This window comes from Cucurbita pepo, chromosome LG07 (genome assembly GCF_002806865.2).
Source record: "Cucurbita pepo subsp. pepo cultivar mu-cu-16 chromosome LG07, ASM280686v2, whole genome shotgun sequence".
NCBI lineage: Eukaryota > Viridiplantae > Streptophyta > Magnoliopsida > Cucurbitales > Cucurbitaceae > Cucurbita > Cucurbita pepo.
Genome location: NC_036644.1, coordinates 7025456 through 7048799, shown reverse-complemented (window position 1 = coordinate 7048799; position 23344 = coordinate 7025456). Strand labels below are relative to the sequence as shown.

Here is a 23344-nt window from a genome sequence, read left to right as displayed (position 1 = left end):
AACTTTCTCGGTGCCTTTGATTTTGTATCCACAATCAACCCATGCCCAAGTTATATTTGTACGAGAGAATCACAAGGGAAGATCATTGGATTGCATGAGTATCTACAACACTCGAGCAAATGAGAGATACATGAATGAACCAATACCACGTTTGAATGAGAGTGATCTTGAGGATATGATGACTGAGAAAGACTTAAAAGTAAAAGAAAGTTACTGCATATACTAACAATGTGCATCTTTCTTTTCAGTGGCTCAATCATAAGAATTCCATAATTAAACGAGCTTTACTTGAAGCAATTTTATGTTCGGTAACCTCCTAAGAATTTTTCTAGAATGCACGTGAGTGAGGGCAAACCATGTTGGTCTGTGGGGATAAGTCTTCACTCTTAATAAGCAAAGAGTAGGTAATGTGATCATGTCACGAGGAAATGTCGAGGCCATCGGGTGTTGAATTAAGATTTCGAATCTTGATCCAGATCTTGGGCATGAGTCGTTACATATCATAGCGATACCTCTCACAACAAGATGTGAACAAACCAAAGTGAAAGTTGGTGGCCATGTGATACCCGAGTAAAGCAAGGATACATGAATGAACTGAGACCACATCCAAGTAAAAGCAATTTTGAAGCTCGGATGACTAAGAATGACCTGAAGAAATGAAAGTTACTACCTATACCATTGAAAAATTGCAATCGATCTCGACGTTCACCTGTTGTGTCGACGTTGAATCAAACAAATACGGAAATAGTGAGGTGGGTTCGCGCTGACCTAAACAAAATGTTAATCATCAGAGTTCGAAATATAGTCATATTTCATTTGAGGTTGAAAATTCATGGGTGTTCATCATACACCGAATTGTATGCTTGAATCAATGTAATCATTCGTTCATGAGAAGAAAACTTGGAAATGTCAAAGGAGAAAGCCATTATCACTCTCTTGCAAGGCTGCAACAGCCTCAACAAGCTTCGAAAGATCCACGCCCATGTTCTTGTTAGCGGCCTCCGCCATCACGTCGCCATTAACAACAAGCTTTTGAACTTCTGTGCCATCTCCGTTTCAGGTTCCCTTGCTTATGCCCAGCTTCTCTTCCATCAAATGGAGTGCCTACAAACCGAAGCCTGGAACTCCATCATCAGAGGCTTTGCGCAGAGTTCATCTCCCATTGACGCCGTTGTTTATTACAATCAAATGGTTTGTGCCTCTTTCTCTTCCCCTGATACATTCACTTTCTCATTTGTGCTCAAAGCATGTGAAAGACTCAAGGCTGAGCGTAAGTGTAAAGAAATTCATGGCACTATAATCCGCTGTGGTTATGATGGGGATGTTATTATTTGTACCAATCTTGTCAAATGCTATGCTGCAATGGGGTCCGTTTGTATTGCCCAACAGGTGTTCGACGAAATGCCTGTGAGAGACTTGGTTGCTTGGAATGCTATGATTTCGTGCTTTTCCCAACAGGGTTTGCACGGGGAGGCATTGCAAGTGTACAATCAGATGAGAAGTGAAAATGTGGATGTAGATGGGTTTACCCTTGTTGGGTTGATTTCTTCATGTGCTCATCTTGGAGCCTTGAATATTGGGGTTCAGATGCATAGATTTGCTCGTGAAAAGGGTCTTGTAGAGAGTCTTTATGTTGGAAATGCGTTGATAGATATGTATGCTAAATGTGGTAGTTTAGATCAAGCCATTTTTATCTTTGATAGAATGCATAGGAAGGACATATTCACTTGGAACTCAATGATTGTTGGGTACGGAGTACACGGTCGAGGGACTGAAGCTATATTTTGCTTCGAACGGATGTTAGAAGCAAGAATGCAACCGAACTCCATCACGTTTTTGGGTTTACTTTGTGGATGTAGTCATCAAGGCTTAGTTCAAGAAGGTGTTAAATATTTCAATTTGATGAGCTCCAAGTTTAGGCTAAGACCTGAGGTTAAACACTACGGATGCCTCGTGGATTTATACGGTCGAGCTGGGAAGCTCGAAAAGGCACTTGAAACTATACAGAATTCATCACCGAATGATCCGGTTTTGTGGCGAATCTTACTTGGCTCTTGCAAAATCCATAAAAATGTGGGTGTAGGAGAAATTGCCATGAACAATCTCTCTGAGCTTGGAGCTACAAATGCAGGGGATTGTATATTGCTGGCTACGATCTATGCCGGAGTGAACGATACAGCTGGTGTTGCGAGTATGAGAAAAACGATCAAGAGCCAAGGGATAAAGACTAGCCCAGGTTGGAGTTGGATTGAAATTGGGGAACAAGTTCATAAATTTGTGGTTGATGACAAGTCCCATCGTGATTCCATTGAAGTTTATGAAAAGTTGAGGGAAGTTCTTCATCAAGCTTCCTTGTTTGGATATGTAAGAGATGCAGAGACTTTGAAGACTTCCTCTACATATCATAGTGAGAAACTTGCCATTGCATTTGGATTGGCAAGAACTGCAGATGGGACACCGATACGTATCGTTAAAAACCTTAGAGTTTGCAGAGATTGTCATTCGTTCATGAAGGCTGTCTCGGTGGCGTTCGACAGAGAAATAATCGTTCGAGATCGGGTTCGGTTCCACCATTTCAAGGGTGGCCAATGTTCTTGCAATGACTACTGGTGAAAAGTGAACAATGTACTTCCAGTTCTGCAACCATTCACAAACCTGCTGCTGCATGATGAGTTTATGTAATTACTTGGGCGTTCTTGGAAATAGATATGGTGTTCTTAATCACCATGAAGACTGCATAGCAAGCACAAACTTACCACAACGAGGACGCTTTACAGGTTTGAATTAAATTGGTTATATCATAATCGGGATTGTGATGTCCCACGTTGGTTGAGGAGGAGAACAAAACACCCTTTATAAGGGTGTGGAAACCTTCCTCTGACAAACACGTTTTAAAGCTTTGAGGGGAAGCCCGAAAAGCCAGACACCGAATGATGTGCCAGCTTTCTCGCTGTTCCTCGAAGGGGGTAAGCACGAGGCGGTGTGCCAATAAGGACGCTGGCCCCAAAGAGGGTGGATTTGGTAGAGTCCCACGTCGATTAGAGAAAGGAACGAGTGCTAACGAGAACGCTGGCCCTGAAGGGGGGTGGATTGTGATGTCCCACATTGGTTGGGGAGGAGAACAAAACACCCTTTATAAGAGTGTGAAAACCTTCCCTAGTAGACGCGTTTTAAAGCCGTGAGGGGAAGTTCGGAAGGGAAAGCCCAAAGAGGATAATATCTGCTAGCGATAGTCTGGGCCGTTATAGTGATCTTTGAAGTTTGTGTCTATATGGTCTATGAAGTTTCAAAATTTTCTAATGAGTTCCTAAACTTTCAATTTTGTTTATGCTATATGTCACAATCTGCGAGACAACGATAAAGATAGAGGAGCAAGAACAAGGATGGGCAACGAAGGTCAATGAACGTTCAATGATGAAGAAGATGAAAGAATAACGAGAACTGGCAATGAGTTTGTGAAAGTGTGAAAATTTAGGTTATTTTAATTTTTTTTAACAAACGTTAGAAAATGTTTTAATAATCATCTCAACGTTCTTTTTACGTCTAACATTAATGTTTATGGAACAAAAGAAACAAAACATATCAATAGCAAAATATACTCGAAAAACTTCGAAAATGAAGTAAATAGACATTGCATACAAATATTTATAACTGATAATAAAGTATTTATTTTATTTAAATGACCTGTGTCGTTGAGAGTTTGAATCTCTTCAATCGAGAACGTCTACAACAGACCAGGATGCTCTTGGACGAGCTAACATGAAATAAAAAAACACATTCGATAAGGTATTGTAGAATCATAGGTTAAAAAATGGATTAAAAATTTAAATGTTTAGATGAAAATAAAATAAAAATAAAAAAATAAAAAAAAATAAAATGCTTAATAATTTTAGTGGGAATAAATAGCGGGTATTAAAAAACATTCTCCTAACGTCCAGTTTGGCCAATCTTACCGCTCCTCCAATCTTCATCTTCCATGCCCGATCCGACGTCGGACTTCAGATCGATTCGCTCGTTTCAAGTTCTTCTTCCTCTGCATCTCTAATTCTTTCCCTCTCGATTCGTTTCGAAATTCAGCACTTTCGAAGCTCTGAGGGAGAAACTCTTTTGGCAGTTCCTGAAAATTCAGCACAGGGAGGGGAGCGCCACGGAGACGGGCGGAAGTGGTGCCAATCGCGTTTGGTTAGTGAATTTAATCATAATTTTGTTTTGTTCGTTTCTATGCCATTTTTTTAATTATGAGTTGAAAGACGATTGGAAATGGGAGAAGTATCTGTGATGGAGCTGTTCTTCTCTCGTTCTCTTTCTTTCTTCCCTTTTTTTTTTCTTTTGTATTTGGTGAGATTATAGTTGGGTGTGATTCTGTCGCAGGAGGAAATAGGGAGGTCCAGATTCGATCAGGGTTTAATGAAATTCGTGTCTGATTGGAGGAACGTTGAGTGTGATTCGAGGAGAGTGACGAAGCGGGAGTTGGAAATCACGTGGCGCTATTGGACCAGTGAATGCATTTCGACCCCATAATTGCTATTGAAATTTACCCATTTAGGGAGCTGTATAATTTTTAATCAGGCAAGGTTCCCTCTTCTTTCGATTTGTTGAAGGAGGAGGAGGAGGTGAAAGAAGAGAATCGAAGATGTTTAAGTTCTTAAAGGGAGTGGTGGGTGGATCTGGGTCTGGACTCAAAGATCTGCCCTACAACATTGGCGATCCGTACCCATCAGCTTGGGGCTCCTGGACTCATTTTCGCGGCACCTCCAAGGTATGTTTTTTAAGTGGTCGCTTGGACATGAACATGATTTAACTTTGGCATTCCGGATTGCTGAATTGTTGTTTGTTCAATGCTAAATGATTCGTACTGAATTTTGGAATTGACGAGGCTTGTTCTTGTATTGGGGAATTGTCCATCCTTTTCATAGTTGGCTTCTAACTGTTCAGGTCGCTGGTGTGTGGTAGCCTATTTATGGGATGAATTTGCATTGGTTTACATTTGACAAATTTGAGTTTTCTTGTGTTTTGGTTTTCATTGCTCAACCTTTCCAGCTTGTGCGTTACGAGGTAGCGAAATGAACTATCAAAATTCTTCTACGTTGAAATGAAACCATGCTAGCTGAGGTTCATACGCTTAAAAGGAAATGAAATGTAAATCTGGCTGTACATTAACTTGCCTTGCATGATGTTGCCAAACTCTTCTTGTTCTTCCCTTTTCTTTGGAATCTTAAACACGTTAGTTAATTATGAAATGCCCTTTATATAGTTCCTATATAAGAAAAATTTAAATAAGACAGTCTTAGTAAAATAGTGACTTACCAGATCCCAGCGTGGGTTATGGGTACGACTTTATTTGAATAGGATTTGTTCTATTGGTTGTAGTAGAACTGTATCTTTGAGTTCTAGGAAGGAGGTGGGATAATGAATTCTTATGGAAATGGTTATATGAGGTTCTCATATTTTTGTAACAACGCGGAGGCTTTCAAAAGTAGTGGTTTTAGGATATAAGTGTTTTATTTTAACTGGTCATCTGCTATTCTTTTTCTTCATAGAGTAACAATTTTTTTAGATTCGTGAAATTAAGAAGGAGAAGCTAATGACAATCAGCCAAAGAGGAGTGTGTCTGCAATGAAAGAATCAAGATATATGAATCCTTCCACACAATTGGCGATGTAAAAATGAAAACATCCCAGATTCTTACATTGCTTTTTCTTTAGATATTGCAGCCTGGTTGGTAAAACATTTGGAGCAATAAGGAAAGGGTGATGTCAGAACAGCTTTTGAAGTTGATAGAAAATTATTTATTCTTGGTTTCCCTAAAATCCTGCCATGTCTTCCTTGTGCATGGCAATCTCCAATCATGTTTGCTGTTTAGTCTGATGTGAGCCAATAGCAGCCTGGAACTGTATACTTGCTTTTGTTAGGATCTGGAGCTGGGATTTTTTTGCGGAGTTTCAATGAGAAATCCTGTGGAGGATTCATAATAAAAAGGTTGAAGGGAACAAACTCATTCTTTTTTCTAAAGACAGACATCAGGATGGGAAGATCTTTGAGTCTTTGGGATAAAGTGCTATTTTTCACTTTGTGGTGGTCAAAGAGGGTTAAAATTTTAGATTTGTACTTACATTTGCTTCCATTTATGCTGAATGGAGATTTTTTTTAGTTAGAGGATTTTTCATCATTTTTTCTTGTAATGATTCTTTTTATATGATTTTTTTTGTCCAAAAAGAGGCTTGCTGTATTCTCATATTCTCCTATCCAAGGGTTATTCATCCTATGCATATTAGAGATCGTTTGCTAGCTGGTTTAGATGACATCTGTAGAGATGATATTTGAATCTATTTTCGAATTTTGTTGGTCTAACCAATTGCATTTTTGTTCAATTTAAAACTCCTATTTGAGGTGTATTTTGGACATTTTCCTTGTCAAGCGGTTTGCAGCTTATATGTATATTTTATGTCATCTTTATAATCTTATGAAATTTACATTTAAAGTGAAGTTGATGTAAGATTGGTTTCACTTTCAGGATGATGGGTCTCCAGTATCTATATTTTCTCTATCAGGTAGTGATGCACAAGATGGACATTTGGCTGCAGGTCGCAACGGTGTGAAGCGGCTACGAACTGTAAGCTGCAATGCCTATTGTTATGGATCTAGTGCATACAAATGAGTTTTTTTTTCCTTTTTTTCTTTTTTCTTTTACTAAAAAACCAAGCTTTCATTGAGATCAAATGAAATAATACAAGGGGGCTACAAAAAGATCCACCCTCAAGAGGAGCCCAATTAACACAAATGAGATTATTTTGTGTCTATTTATAATTTGGATGGCTTTTGTGCTATATAAACTCTATTTTTGTGGATTTTGATCCTTCTTTTTAAACAGTTGGTGATATTGTTGCAACTTTGCTCATTAATAATGTAATGTTATACCAAAAATGTCATGTGTGTGGTTGAGTCTCAGTTGTATGGGCGAAAAAGTAATTTTCAATAACAAGCAATCTACTTCCCTCTGTCTGCTTCAACTTACGTGTTATGTTCCTAGTTTTACTTCATTTTCCTCTTCATTTATACTAGGGATTGATAATTTCTCTTGGTTCATCCATAGAATCTAACATGTGACTTTTTAAAGAAACGTCGACAGAATGATATCGACATTAATAGTCAAAATCTGCAATTTTATTCAGGTTAGGCATCCAAATATTTTATCCTTTCTTCACAGTACTGAGGCTGAAACTATTGATGGTTCTGCTTCCAAGATTACAATTTATATTGTTACAGAACCTGTTATGCCATTGTCTGAAAAGATCAAGGAGTTGGGTCTAGAAGGTACCCAAAGGTATAAGCAATCCAACCAGCAATATCCAATTTTGGTTTTTACATTCGGTTAACATGTTTTTTTGTTCTGTTTTGTCATTCATTTTTCAGAAGGGGTAAAAATTTTTGTTTTGAGCTTCTAAAATGATCTGCCTTTAGTAGTTTTATGCCTTGGAAATGAATGCTAGTTATTGATCTTTAAGAAGTTCAAAATGTGACAACGACAAGGTATTTTTCATGTTATGAAATGCATCGTTTGTGGAACATATTTGTCTATTTATCATCAAAATAAGATTGCCCAACTCTTGCTCAAGGAGCCCTCTGAAAATTTCTATTGGAGGATTGAAAATCTTATTATATTTGCTGGAAATCACTTATGGCACAAACTGTCTTCCTTCAAGGAAATCTCCACTACTATTTTAATAATGTAAAATTTTGAGCTTGATAGCCATAATATAGATTTTTACCAGTAGCAAACTTTTCATCTTGATACTGCTGCTATCTAGATTCAAAACTCTTATGCTACAAGATTTCATATTTGGAATATGGTATTGGCTTTCACTTTTTGTAAATGCAAGTGTGGTATATTTTAGTCATTGACATTGTTCTGAATTTAAAATGTGAACTTATTTAATATCAATCATGATAACATAAAAATTATTCAATGTATTGAACAATATATTTTTAAAATTTTAATAAAGGAAAGATACACTTTTAGTTCTTGAGTTTTGACTTAGGTTACATTTGAGCGATTGTGGCTTCAAATTCAATATTCTTCCCCTTGAAGCTTGTGATAATCTCAATTTTAGTTTTTCCCGTTAGCATTTTTGCTCACTGTTGTAAATTTTGGTTATGTTGGGCTGATTGGACAATTTGTGTATTATTTTTAAGCCAGCTAAACATTATATATATAAATATATCCTCACAGCCTAAGAAGCATGAATATGGATACGACATGACACAATGTGTCAATTTCAAAAATACTAGGTGGCTCAAACAAGGTAGCAAGAATCTTGGAGGCTCGAACCAACCCTGAAAACTTGAAAAACACAAGAAAAGTAAAAAGCCTTGAAACATAACAAGAGCGAAATTGTCAGCAAAACACATGGGAACCTTTGCAGACTGCAATCAATTGAGAGCCAAGAGATCATAAACTTTAACCAATGCTGAAAAGATTAATCAGGCAACCAACCAATCAGGGCTGAAAAACATGAAAGACGAACCAAAACATCAAAACCTCAGCGAAGACAAAACAAAGACCATATTCTTTAAGAAATGATGCGATTTGGAGGGTGGAAGAGACTTTTTGTCCCAGTCCTAAAATAATATGTCAAAGGCTTTAGAATAAGAATCTTTGAAAGCACCATCGTCCTTGTTGAAATCCAAAAATGAAGGTTCTCGCATTGCTCATGCTTACCTTGGAGTATGCATTAGAGGTGGCGATGTCACCACGTAAAGGAGTAATAAATGCCCAGTCAACCCTACATAACTAAAAGTTTACGGCAATGACCAAAAATGTTGACGATGAGACTAGAATGGAGATCATCCCAAACCCCAGTGGTAAATATGTCGAGTTTGGAAACGAGGAAAGGGCCTATGTGAACTTCTTTGATAATGTTCTTTACCCTGCTCTATCTTGTTGTATATTGAATTCTCTCTTTCATTCCTATAACTTTTCTTTCTTTTTTCCAATTGGAGAAGTTTATTGTAACTCCTTTAAATTGGGGTCTTTCTTTTATTCTTTTATTTATTATTATTATTATTTTTTTGTGTATACTTAATACATCAATGAAATTGTTTCGTATAACAAAATGTTGAGTTTGAAACCTTATAGACCCAAATGCAATCGAAGTCAGACCTTAAGGACCAAAAGTGTACATTTGTTTTTTAATAAATTTGTCTCTCAAAGTCCGTTCAAATGCTTTTAGGAACATGTCATGTCTGTTCTGTGTTCATATCCATACTTCTTAGGAGATAGTCTATCTTTTTCAGTTTTTGTGTTTGATGTTGCTGCAAAATAGTCTTCAAGTATATTAATGATGGGTTTGAAGCCGTCTGTTAGTTTTCTTCTTCCATGGGCTCTCATCACAGCAGTTTTATCGAGAAATGGTTTGATTAGTACTTTGGACTATGGTATTTTTCAAGTTCCACATTGAAGATTATCCATATTTGGCTTCATTGCAGTTCGTATAAGGTCTGGTAGGGATGGAATTCTCCAGCTGTTCTTTGGTTGGTTGTTTTGTTAGTTCCAAGTTTTGGGTTGTATATTTTTCTAGTAATTGTTATGCAACTAAGCCACCATTGCCTATACAATTTGAATCTTGGAAGAAGAGACCTAATAANCTTCACTGAAGTAGTGAGAAATCATACTGTTATTTATCTTATCATGAGGACTAACCATCATTAGACCAGCTGCATAAGGTTTATGAATGTCATCAAGATATAGTGTCTCGATATCGGCAACCATGAATGATTTCAGCTTTCGCCTATTTTCTCGATTCTGGATTGAGTTTTTTTTTTTGTTGACTCAGTGTATTTTTTTTATTCAATCAATTAAAATTTGTTCTTTTCTAAACAAAACAAAAACAAAAACATTCCTGACAAACTCATTCTTCCTCCGGAATACATCCGTTACTGGCAGGGATGAGTATTATGCTTGGGGTCTGCATCAGATAGCTAAAGCTGTGAGCTTCTTAAACAATGACTGTAAACTTGTAAGTATTTTGATATTTTGCATCTGGATATTAATTATGCTAATATTCTATTTGGTCAAACCATCTCTTCATTCTCACATTTGAATTGGCCCTGCCCCAGTCTGCCTCCCCTGCTCCCTTTCAAGTTTCAACTTTTTAACTAGCTAAATCTCCAACAGGTTCATGGTAATGTTTGCTTAGCCAGTGTAGTTGTAACTCCAACCTTGGATTGGAAGCTCCATGCTTTTGACGTGCTTTCTGAGTTTGACGGGAACAATGAATCTTCCAGTGGGCAAATGCTGGTAATAGTATCTCTTGAAGTTTGGAGTTTTGTGCGTGGATGTTTCCTTATCTTTTCTATTGTGTTCCCCATGTTATGTTTATGAGCTGGAATTAAGAAGCAAAAGGTGAAAATTAATACTGAAAGCCTCCTTAGTTGTGAGATGTTTTAAAGAACTGAACATTGACTTTTAGTAGATGATATTTTATAATATAAATGGTGGACTGTCAAATTGAATGCTACTGAGGTCTCAGTCTCAAAACTGAAGTCTGTTTAATTGACACTGTACCCTAGTCAATCGGTAATGGATGCTTTCTCCATCAAAATAGATGTGGCATGAATCGATGGCCATTATTGACATCTTGTGTCTTTGTTCTGCCTTTTGGCTTTCGATTACGTAGGAATGTACAAGGGGTTTATTTTAGATTTTCTCTTTAATTCGTAACCAAAAAGCTATTGTTTGTACAGAAGGTACAACAATTATAATAATATGTTAAGAGGGTAAGATGTTCCCCGTACTGTTGATGTAAAAGCAGATTACAGAAAAAATTCCGCCTAGAATATTTGGAAGTGAAACAAAGATTAAATATCAAAGGGCTCTCTCTCTACTAGACCAACTAAAAGTGAGGAATTTAACTCTAGGCGTACCAGTCCTAACAATTTAAAGCTAGGAAATCTTTCATTGTGGCACTTGCAACAGATAAAGATAGTCATCCTTTGCTTTCTTTTAGGTCCTCTTATTGCATTCAATCTTGGATTTCTGTGTTGGTAACTTGGGTATTTTCTTCAGCAATATGCCTGGCTCATTGGATCCCAATATAAACCGATGGAACTGGTGAAGTCTGACTTGTCTGTTATTAGAAAATCCCCCCCATGGGCCGTTGATTCTTGGGGCTTGGGTAAGTATTGGTTATTCCTACTGTTTGGGTTGCTTATTTATTGGTTTTTTTCAATGAAGGAATTATAGTATCCTGTTGTGCTTTAGTAACCTTGTAGGAATTCTTGCTTTGTTAGTTATTGACAATATATGCAATTTAAAGGGAAGAGTCCTTGATGCTTGAAAATTTAACATTTGCAAACAAATTAGCAAACTTTGATTAGGAGTATGAACAAAAATCTCCTGCTTGGGAGCGTGTTCGATTCTCATTATTGACATCTTGAGTATGAGCACAATCCTCTGCAACAGAACGTCAACAAATAAAATATATTGTGAATATGTTTTTTATTTCCTTCAGAATACTGAATTTTTGTACTGGCAATGGCATAATACCTACATGCTAACCACGTTCTTGTTTCAATATTTTGCAATCTGACGGCTCCCTGGATTCCTATTCTAATATAATGGATGCTTCTCAATCAGTTTGCACTCCTGGTGTTGTAACCAATAGAAGTTATAAATTTAAATCCTTTGGTATCAGGAAAAATCTATATGAACTTGTGCAAAGGGGAAATGGTATTGGAAACAATATTGGCTAATGTAGTGGTTCTGATAAATGTAGAAGATATTTTGACACTATTATCATACATACATATCTTCTCACATTGTTATCATACGTTTACTTTCACTTGCAGTAATGTTACTTTATTTTTGTTGATAGGTTGTCTCATCTATGAACTTTTTTCTGGTTTAAAGTTGGGCAAAACAGAGGAGCTGCGAAATACTGCTTCCATTCCCAAGGTTTCTATTCTTATTTGAAAAATGCTCATGGGATGTTGATTTTTCTCTTATTCTTTTTTCTCAAAGATTTTCATTCCTCACAATCAACTGTATGCTATACTTTAGCTTTAAACAATTTGTTCTCATGTTTTCTCTCTTTCGATTCTATGTCTGTGCACCAAAATACTTTGGCAAGGTGAAAAACAATGTTGTTTAGGAGGAAACGCTGATGAAGAAGTCTCTTTCCTCAATAGATGTGTAATGGAATGATCTAGGGAGTTGAAAGGTTGCTTCTAACACCTATAACTGAATCCCTTGTACTTCGACATTGTCTTTTTAATAAAAATTGAGGTTTCGTTGAAAAGTAAATGGAAAAAAATGCAAGGGGCATACAAAAATAAACCCATCCCTCAAAAGGAGCCAAGGTAAAGACGAGGGCTCGAATGAAGCAAGATCAAATGCAACCAGTAATTACAAAATTCCTTATGCATTGTTTTGGTTTTCATGATCAAACATAACCACCTATGATTCTAGAATGTTTATGTTACTTCCTCGGGAACATTAATTGGGATCTTTCAAAAGCAAGTCAGTTTTTGCTAGTATGTGTCTTTGTGTCCTCTGCTCTATTTGGTATACAAATTCATGTTGCTTTTTAACTTGCAATCTCACTTGATTGCTTTTGAATATTGAGGGATTTGTGGCATACAAATTCATTTTACTTTTTAATTTGCTCTTACTTGATTGCTTCTGAATCTTGAGTGATTTGATTTCATTCGTGGATGTGTCTGCCAGTCTTTACTTCCAGATTATCAACGGCTATTGAGCTCTATGCCTTCTCGCAGGTTGAATACATCCAAGCTTATAGAAAACAGTGGTGAGCTTTCTTATTAACATGTAATTATATATTTGAATTACCAGAATGCACTTTGCATCATTATGGCCTAATTAAAATCGTTTTGTAAATACTTGGATATTAAAGGCCTATGGGAATGTGAGCTGTAGAAAGGTTAGAAATATCATTTTCTATTTTTAAAAATGAAAAATGCTTTAAATTTATTCAATAATTTTCTTTAGGAAGCTTGTGACGCATCAAAAAAGGAGGGGGTTGAAAAAATCCATGGTAGCATTGGACATTAGCATCCTAAATCATAATTGGTATTAAAAAAACTCAAGTACTTAATTTATTTCTTAATATTTAATCAGGTGTTTTAAAATTTATTTTGAAGCAATTTATTAAGCAAAATGTTGTTAAATTTAATTTAATTTTATACAATTAATTAATTTCTAAAAAAGACTAGATTTTTATGATAAATAAATAAAAAATAAAAATTTCTTTTTATATTTCTCATTCCAACATCTAATACAATTATTATCTTCTTTCCAAATATCTTATTCTCAAACTTCATATTTACTTTTCCATCTGTTAAATACTCTATGCTTTCTGAACACTTTTATCTGAGGTCTTTTTAGTAGCTATTTTTAGATGTCACTAGACTGTACCACTTAGTGTATAAACTGAACTTATGATTTGTTTAAAGAAGAAAAAAGAAAAGAAAAAGAGAGAACTATTGAAAGAGAAGTACAAATAAATCCCTAATAGTTATCTAAAATGATATGTCATGGTTTTTTCTGGATGAGACAGAGATATAACATCCAAAAAGGGTCCAAAATTCGGGCCAACAACTGAGAAAGTACTCAAGAATATGGGCCCCTTATTCACAGGGAAAGGTTAAACACAAACCTTCCAATATAAGTGGATGGTAAAAGTAGAATAAAGTCTTAAGAACTTGTGAAGAGCTCTCCAACTTTGGGGCTGATTCTGTCTCCTTTTATTAAAGAGAAACAAGAATTTCTCCATTATTAGAAACTTACGAGAAGAACATATAGTAATAACATCCTTTCCTTATAAAACTGCCAAAATGAATTATTAAAATGGCCATCCAGTTCCAACTACAAAGTTGTTCAGGTAATCAAAATAACAAAGAATTGATCAGTAGATCATCATGCATGCCTCTCCCACACTTCTCCTTGTACTTTTCAGTTTATTTTTTGTATTTAGGTTTAAAATTATATATCATGTATATTTTATTGCACTCGTGTCTCATCATTTGAAAGTTATTTTCTTTTCAGTCATTTTTCTTTTTACATTTCTTATTAGTCTATCTTCTATTTTTTTTTTCTTTCATTTTAACTTTCTGCTCTTGCGTTTATTGATTAATTTGCTATCTATGAATGATAGAATATTTTCAAAATAAGTTGGTCGACACTATACACTTCATGGAAATTCTTAGCCTAAAGGATAGTGTTGAGAAGGATACCTTCTTCCGCAAGCTCCCAATTCTAGCTGAACAACTTCCTCGTCAAATAGTACTGAAAAAGGTGACTTCCAAACTACAGTATTTGTTTTCTTGATGTGCATCGTAAGTATCTCATTCTTTTGTTATTTTACAGTTGCTTCCGTTATTAGCTTCTGCCCTTGAATTTGGTTCAGCTACTGCCCCTGCCTTGACCGCACTGTTAAAAATGGGTTCTTGGCTTTCAACTGAAGAGTTCAATGCTAAGGTTAAACCAAAGTTGAATTATTATTTCGTTTAAGTTTTTGTTTGTTGATCTTTTACTTTTATCTGTCATGAGTTTGATTCTGGTCCCTTACTTTTTTGTTGACTCGGGTTTGGCCTCTATGATGTTCAGGTTCTACCTACGATTGTGAAATTATTTGCTTCCAATGACCGAGCTATCAGAACTGGACTCTTACAACATATTGATCAATTTGGAGAATCATTGTCTTCCCAAATGGTTGATGAACAGGTATGACATCAGTGATAATTATTGCATCTACAGATAAGGAAACTAGTTTATGTTGTTGAGGAGAAAATGATGTTGGATGAGTATTAGATGATTTTTCCACTACCAATTGAAAATATATTAATTTACATTTGAGCTTGATTTCAAAAACAAAACTAAGATTCTGTATAGGGATGCAATCCTTTCTCTCTCTTTTTCTGAAAATTTGCTAGGAATGAGCAGAAGGCAGAAGAGTTTTTTACTATAAGGTGAATAGTTTTCCTATACATTTTGGATGCGATTGTTGTTGAAATTTCCTATCAACCTATTGTTAGTTGTTACTAAGAGCTTCGTAAGAACTTTTTACTTTTTATTTTAATCAATTAGAGATCAGTCTTTTTCAAGTCCTTCGGACATGGATGAAATTAAATCTGCTTCTTTTATATCTTTCGTATTTTCACGTTACTTTGTATCTCTATGCGTACATGTATAGAATAACACACGATGGTGGGCACCTGCTCTCACACTATGAATGCTTCAATGGGGGTTGATTAGATGCTTATGTGATGCAGGGAGGGAAATATTGTATTTTATATTTCTGAGTTTGGCTGGTTATGTTAATGGCATGGCATATTTCATTTTTACAATCTCACCTTGTTTTACTTAGGTCTATCCTCATGTTGCCAATGGGTTCAACGACACATCTGCTTTTCTTCGTGAATTAACTCTTAAATCCATGCTTGTTTTGGCTCCCAAGGTATGCATGTCATTTTTTACTGTTCTTAATGTTTCTCAATAATATTTTAAAATGATAATAATTTCTTTTTTCTTTCGGTAAGGAACTTGAGACTTCAGAAATGAGCAATCAAACAAAAGAAACAACCTATGGCCACATGGACCTGATGTCTTTATACTAGGAACAAGGCTTCTCGTTCTTTTTAGGAATCACACTTGTATGAAGAAACAATGAAAGAATACAAGAACAAACAAGAGAACGAGTGAAACTAACATTAAAAGAGGCTTCAATTGAGCAAAGTAAGAACTAAAAGGTAATTACTAAAATCTTTGTACGCTGAGGCCTAAAGAGAGGTTTTAAACCTTAGAAGGGACCAAACCTCCACCTTCTCAGTTTCTAGTATAGCCCATAAAAGTTGCTGCCAAACAACCATGCCTTTCCTCTTCGTAAGTCTCTCTCACCCTACACCAATTCCCCCACCTCATGTTACCTAACCATGTGACTCAGTGGAGCTCGACCATCTTCAGGTAGCATAGACCAATGACACCCCACTTCCTCTTTGTTCTTCTCAATCAATTGTAAGGCTTTTTCCATCTATGGAAATCAAGGACTTCACATCATTGAATCATTGAGAGACTGTTCCTTCACCCTTACCCTAAAATTTGACTCTCACTCTTGGCTGATCTCTTGTTTCATATCTCTCATCGACTTCCCCTTAACCTAAAGTACTCCGCAGAGAGCCAAATTGATGAATATGTGCTTTCGGTTGAAAAAGTACCCAATCGTAAAGGGCATTGTGTTGAGATAGCCAAACTGGTGTGAATTGAGACTTAAATAAGATTATCCCACCAATTGACGAAGTCAAATCTGGTTGGAAGATGTTTTAAACCTTTTTTTAAAACCCTCCACCACCACCATCCCCCATTAATGCCAAAGGTTTGTACAAGGTGGCGTTAAAGGCTAATCATTGTTTGAAGATTCCTCAGACCTCTACCCCACCATAAATTTTGGCGACCGAACTCCCATCAAAGAATACTCCTTTGTCTGATTTTTGCTAAATTTTATCTGGAAAGGGCAATCATTCTTTATCAGCAGCACCTACATGATGACTCGTATGAGATTGTTAGAGCTTTGCAACACGTGGCCACTGATCTTGGCTCCCTTAGCCCACTCCAACCAAATAAATTTCTCCTAGATGTGAAAACAAGTAACAAGGATGTATTTTGTGCAATATTAAGGGCCAGTACAAGGTGGGTTCATATTAGGTGAAATTTGAACCTTGGAGCACAGAGGCCTTCCATAGAGACCAGATTCCATCATATGGGGATGGATAGGGTGCAAAACCTCCCATTCGACAAATTGTCCTTGGAGATCTTCAAGCAAATGGGTGATTTATGTGGTGGTTTTGTGGAACATCTTAGAAGACACTATCGAGAATGGACATGATGGATTTTTGTTTGAAGATTTAAAAAAAAAAAAAAAAAAAAAATCTATGGCTTTGTGCTTGTCGTTTTTCATTTTCTGTTGTCCTCATTTGCCCATGTGGTGGTGCATATTGACCTGTTTGTCAACTGCGACCTTCACATCAGATTTGATGCTGGAATTCATGGGCAAATTCCCAACTGACACGTCTTCTCCCCTTACGGTTTAGATCAGATGAGAGGATCTTTATTTAATCAAGTTGTGAACCATTTACTAATAGAAACTAGTATCTATATTACCTACCTAGCTTACGGAAACCAACTATTTTACCCTCTAATGGCTTGCTTTTAACTAACTAATGTTACGGCCTACTAACCATTGTTCCTTTAATGGCTAGGTTACAACCTTCTAATTGCAAAATAACTAACATGTCCACCCACATCATTTCATCCATCTAAAATGTAATTACACCTATACAAAGTGGTCTGAGTTTACCATAGCATGCACTTGGAATGCCCATGAGGTGTTGTAAGGTGTGTTGAAGGTTATGAGTTAACGGAGGTCAGTTGCTCCGCCCAATGCCAAAACAGTGAAAACGTACTGCTTTCTTCAAAAACATAAAACTTAATAATTAGATACCAAATGGCTCCTAAGTTTTCTTAAAGAAAGACGCCTGTGTTCTTATCTGAATTCTAGTTGAATTACTAAAAGTAGGGAAGAATATATGCCACCGAATCCAGAAAATTTGAGGCCAGGGTATTTCTTGAGGACACTTATTGTTTTTCTGTCATCTTGAATCGTTGGATGTGCGTTAATATTTTGGCTTATCTTTCTTTTTTAATGTCTTCATGATGGTTTCAATCAATAATTGTCTTATTTCTTGTTATTTATGGAGTTTTGAGATTATCTGAATTGGTATGGCAGCTTTCTCAACGGACTATTTCCGGGTCATTATTGAAGTACCTTTCAAAGTTACAGGTACTGCTTGAGCCATTTGTTGCTAGAATTGTTTTTTTCTTCCGCTATTCTGGTTGGTGTATGTGCAACTATCTATTTTTCTTGACGAGCAGTCCCAAAGAACCCTTTACATTAAAATGGAAAATATAAATAAATCTCTTGGCCAAAACACCACTAACTAACTGAATATCCTATACAGCTTTTCTATCTTTATCCTTGTCCTCACGGGACAGAATACTATTCTGTTTGTAACATAAAAAATAGGTCCTACCTTTACAAGCTTGGACACACAAAATATGCTTCTTTTATTTCCTGGATAACTAAATCCATTAAATAGGCTTAGATTCCTCTCAGCACACATAAACCGAGTTGGAGGTTTGACTTTCCTACCACTCCAGTATTGTTATTCTTTTGTATTATTAACTGAGAACGTTTCTGAGTAAATATAGGTTTTGGGGTCTTCCTTTCCTTTTGTTTTATAAATTTCATACATCAATGAAATTGTTTCTTACAAAAATAATAAATTATTTACTGACAACATTTCTGAGTCCTACAGGTTGATGAAGAAGCAGCAATCCGAACAAATACGACCATATTACTTGGGAACATTGCAAGTTACTTGAATGAAGGGGTGGGTATCTCTGTAAAGCTGCTTGCTGATTCACTCAAAACCATCAGTCAACAATCTTGATGTACTTAATTTTTAGTGATATTTTTCTTTCTTACAGCTATGTTTGGTAATAGTACTAGTGTTTCTTGGTATTTAAAATGCATGCTCTCTTTGTCCTTTATTTCGGATCACTTTTCCTCTTGTTCTTTGTTATTTGATGATCATCTTGATATGATTTTGATTTTTCTATATTTCAACAATGCTCATGTTGTATCTTTTTTTTTTTAACACTTAAACGTATATTAGTCTTTTACTGGAATAGCATCTTTGCTTTGGGTATCCAGGAAGACTTAAGAGATTCATTTCATTCGCTTTTTCTAATCATAAGAAACTGGGATTCATGGTCATAAAGTTTGGGATATTCTGGTTTGGGCTTTATTTAATGCTGCCAGTTGTTTTTTAAATGTACAACTGATCCACTCTTCATAGTCGTATCATCATTTTGCAGATGTTGTAATCCAGTGGTGAACGATTTTTTTTTTTTTTTTTTTTTTTTTTCTATTGAAATAAAATCTGATTGAGTTAAAATCTAAATGCAGACAAGGAAGAGAGTTTTAATTAACGCTTTCACTGTCCGTGCACTGCGTGATACATTTTCTCCAGCCCGTGGTGCAGGTATAAAATTTGTAGCCCCTTTTATTCTCTTTTCTGTTTGCCATATTAGGTCCATCCAAGTGTCTCGATTAAAGGACTTCCTTACATATTATACTTTAATTTCTCAGAGATTTAGTGTTGACTGCCCAATAAATGACGTTATCATGACAGGCATCATGGCATTATGTGCTACAAGTGGATATTATGACAGTGCAGAGATTGCAACTAGGATTCTTCCTAATATTATTGTGCTTACTGTAGATCCTGACAGGTGTGTTATGATGTTCAACATTTTCAATACATTTTTATCTTCCCACCCCCACCAAAAAAATAAAAAAATAATAATGCACATCTCGCCATGCACTTGAAATATCCTGCTTTTTTACATGCCTTGTGTTGATTTTATCAACACTCTTGAATAATTCGGTGTTTTGCATTAAGAAGCCACAAACTTGGTTAGATCATATACTTATTGCTTGAGGTGAATCAGGAGCTTGCATAGCGATATTTAGAAACAATGTTCTTGTGTTATATAAATTATTTTCTTTTTCTTTCATTTTTTTTATATCGAAAGCTGAGCCTTCATTTTGAGAAAAGAAAGAATATAAAGAACTAAAATGTCCAAACACAACTATAAACATAAAGGAGTTGAAAAAAAGTTAATCAACTACTTGAAATAACTTCCTTCATTCCTAGTTCAGTGATGATTTTATATTTCTTTGGAAAATATTTTCACCCTTCTGACTTGTTATACATTATATAGCACGGCATAGCTGACACCTTATGTAGTGGAGAACATGAGAGACAGATGGCTCTTCTAATAAATTTTATTATTGGACTAGTACATGTGGACCATTTCTACTTGTTTCTCAAAATTGGGGATTTTGTTAATTTCCTCTTTTTCCTTTGTATCTGGAATAAATCGTCTCATTTTGTTATTGACTTATAATCATAATATCTATCATTTTACATCATTTCTATATTCATTAATATCTTTCATTTCGTACTTCTCTGGTTGATAGTGATGTTCGATTGAAGTCCTTTCAAGCAGTTGATCAATTCTTACAGATATTAAAGCAAAACAATGAGGTGTGTTAAATACACATTTAGCTCATGACCTCAAATCTTTGCTTTGTTAAGTATTTTATCGTTTCTTGTTACTTAGGATTTTACATTCCTGGGCATAGATAGTTTGATACTAATAACTTCATAGATAGTCTGATACCATTTGCTTTCATATATTTGCTCAATTATGTATGGAAAACCAGTTGAGCTGCTACCAGTGAGAGAGCTAGTGTTTTTTGTTTTCTTATAACCCAAAATATATTCTCTCTCTCTCTCTCTCTCTCACACACACACACACACTCACAAATTCCTGTACATTTTCTGTCTTTGTAATTATTAGATGCAAGAATTAAAGTTTTCTATTTAAGCAGAATACAGTGACACATAGCTTGCCTATTCCTGGAAAAGGAAAANGTGTTAGTCAAATACTGGTCAACTCTCTAATAATGGAATGTGTTTTGTTGACATGTCTCCTATGGTTTATTCTAGGAAATGTCGGGAGATACAGCTGCATTAGGTTTGAACATCCCGTCTCTACCAGGAAATGCTAGTTTGCTCGGGTGAGTTCGTTTGAATATTACAATTGAAAATAATTATAATCATTTGTCTCTGGATTTCTGATGTGGTGTGTAAAGCATACGGTCAAGTCACTTTTATGGTTTGTTTTTATGCTATTGTTGGATTTTCTATTCAAAGTTTCTTGTATCTAATATGTCATTTATTGAAAACCTTTGGTTATGCATAGAAAACACTTTTTACTGATATTGACTGTCCTATTGTGATTAGGATAATACGCCACCTGTGAGATCCCACATCGGTTGGGAAGGAGAACGCAACCACATCGGTTGGGGAGGAGAACGCAACACCCTTTATAAGGGTGTGGAAACCTCTCCCTATTGTGATTAGAAAACACTTTATAAGGGCGTGGAAACCTCTCCCTAGCAGACGTGTTTTAAAAACCTTGAGGGAAAGCCCGAAAGGGAATGCCCAAAGAGGACAATATCTGCTAGCGGTGGACTTGGGTCCTTACACCACTGAAGTGGTAATTAGTAACACTATTGAAGTAGATCGATGTTCTCGTTGCCACAGATTTTTGCAATTTCAAATTTATTGGCCATAGATACACCGCGAAATATGTCATCTCTGCTCAAAATCTGACCCCACCAATCTATTATCCACCCTGATCTCGTATATGTATGCAGATGGGCGATGAGCTCCTTAACTCTAAAAGGAAAACCCTCTGAGCATGGTTCTAGCGCTCCTGTAAGCTCTAATGCACCTTTGGCTGCTACAAGCTCTGATTCCACATTAGGTACATTATATATCTTGAAACTTTTCTTTGAATTTATGCATACGTCTTTCATATTCCTCAGCCATGCTAGTGTTTTTTTCATGGTGGCTGGTGATGGATATGCCTCTCATATTTGTAATTTCTTTGAACTCTATGAGAAAGGGCGTACATCTATTTTGAAGACATTTAGAATGGTGTTTTTCTTATATTTTTTATAATGATAATATAGAATGGTGCTTTATAATGATAATATAGACTTATTGGTGTATTGTTGTAATATCCCACGTTGGTTGGGAGGAGAACGAAACACCCTTTTATAAGGGCTAGGAAACCTCTCCCTAGCAGATGCGTTTTAAAAACCTTGAGGGGAATCTCGAAAGAGAAAGCCCAAAAAGGACAATATCTGCTAGCTGTGGAAAACATAGCAAGGATGAGTATCTGGATGAGTACCGGTTCCGCTGTGTAACTTTGAAATACGCGTTTTAAAGCCTTGTGGGGAAACTTGTAGGGGAAAGCCCAAAGAGGACAATATCTGCTAGCGGTGGGCTTCGACTGTTACAATTGTAATAAATTTTTTGTTGATTTTATTTGCTTTCAGTTGAAAACGCTCCAACTACCTCACCTATAAGGGTAAGCTCGAGTTTCGATTTAACTGAACAACACGCAACTGAATCCCCTACATCGACTGATGGTTGGGGCGAAGTTGAAAATGGAATTCATGATGAAGATGAAAATGAGAAGGATGGGTGGGACGAGTTGGAACCGCTCGAGGAGTCTAAACCGTCTCCAGCTCTTGCCAACATTCAGGCTGCTCAAAAACGACCTGTATCTCAAATTGTGTCACAAACAAAACGACCAAGTAATGCCATTTTCATTCTTGCTTTCTAGATCATAGCTCGACTTCATAATAATAACTTATTTCAGTTCATTCAGATTCAAGTTCGGGTTCAAGAAGTACACCCAGGCCAGCTAAAGAAGACGACAATCTGTGGGGTTCCATAGCTGCCCCTGCTCCAAGAACTGGTTCAAAATCATTGAAAGTAAAAGCAAGCACAACTATTGACGACGACGATCCTTGGGCTGCCATCGCCGCTCCCGCACCAACGACTCGAGCTAAGCCATTGTCAGCTGGTGGGGGAAGAGGAAACAAACCCGCTGCTCCAAAACTAGGCGCACAACGGATAAACCGAACATCGTCGACAGGTATGTGATTACATATAGTACAAATCAAAAAAGAAAAAAAAAAGATTTCAAGATTCAAATTGCCTGCAAATTGGTCAATCCCCTCCATGAGCTGTTTCATCATAGTTTGATATGCAATAGCTTTCTTTTTCCTTGTTCAAGGAATATGATTTTGACATTTTCAAGATGTAATAAATTTATTATTCTTTTTATTAGATTGTAATAAATCTTTCATTTCATACAAATATATACTCAAAATAGATCAAATAAGCAATGAAATTAGATTCGTCTCAACTATAGTTCAACTCTCGTATTTCTCATATTACAAAATTTATTATGTTTGATTTATGTGTAAGCACGAGGCATGAATACTTAACCGAAGGTCGAAACGATATCAATCCGGAAGTGTTATTAGTATGAGGACCAAAATAATAGTCGGAGAGTCTTAATATTTGAGGGTTCTTCTGTTTGAAAAAGAAAATTAATACGAACAATTAGATCGGTCTAAAAGATGCTTTCATTGTGAATCTGTGTGACAAGCGTGTAATTATTATTATTATTGGGCTCTATGTATTAATGAGCTGGAATTGTCGGGTATTTGTGCAAATTGGTATAATCCATGTAATTATAGATATAATAAAAATGAAAAAAATTTCAATAATAATTATAAATATAAGAAAGAACCCTATTTTTTTTGTTTTTTGTTTTTTT

General features: G+C 36.0%; 2 protein-coding genes across 3 annotated transcripts; both read left to right on the top strand.

Moving 5' to 3' along the window:
• Positions 1-762: 762 nt before the first annotated feature.
• On the top strand, positions 763-2724 carry LOC111798374 (pentatricopeptide repeat-containing protein At3g56550). The gene has a single exon (XM_023681469.1). The coding sequence runs from the start codon at positions 907-909 to the stop codon at positions 2611-2613; it is 1707 nt and encodes a 568-aa protein (XP_023537237.1). The 5' UTR covers positions 763-906; the 3' UTR covers positions 2614-2724.
• A 1186-nt stretch (positions 2725-3910) lies between these two features.
• Positions 3911-22923, top strand: LOC111798373 (probable inactive serine/threonine-protein kinase scy1). 2 transcript variants are annotated; one of them, XM_023681467.1, is made up of 22 exons: positions 3911-4182; positions 4372-4759; positions 6515-6613; positions 7173-7324; positions 9944-10016; positions 10175-10297; positions 11066-11174; positions 11874-11953; positions 12725-12806; positions 14172-14311; positions 14384-14494; positions 14624-14740; positions 15384-15473; positions 17799-17852; positions 18388-18462; positions 19041-19116; positions 19267-19366; positions 20118-20184; positions 20650-20720; positions 21363-21472; positions 22050-22310; positions 22376-22923. In XM_023681467.1, the coding sequence occupies exons 2-22, from the start codon at positions 4634-4636 to the stop codon at positions 22660-22662; spliced, it is 2403 nt and encodes an 800-aa protein (XP_023537235.1). In that variant the 5' UTR covers positions 3911-4182; positions 4372-4633; the 3' UTR covers positions 22663-22923. The 2 variants fall into 2 exon arrangements, with proteins under 2 accessions (XP_023537235.1, XP_023537236.1); XM_023681468.1 differs by having other exon boundaries at positions 22385-22891.
• Positions 22924-23344: the final 421 nt, after the last annotated feature.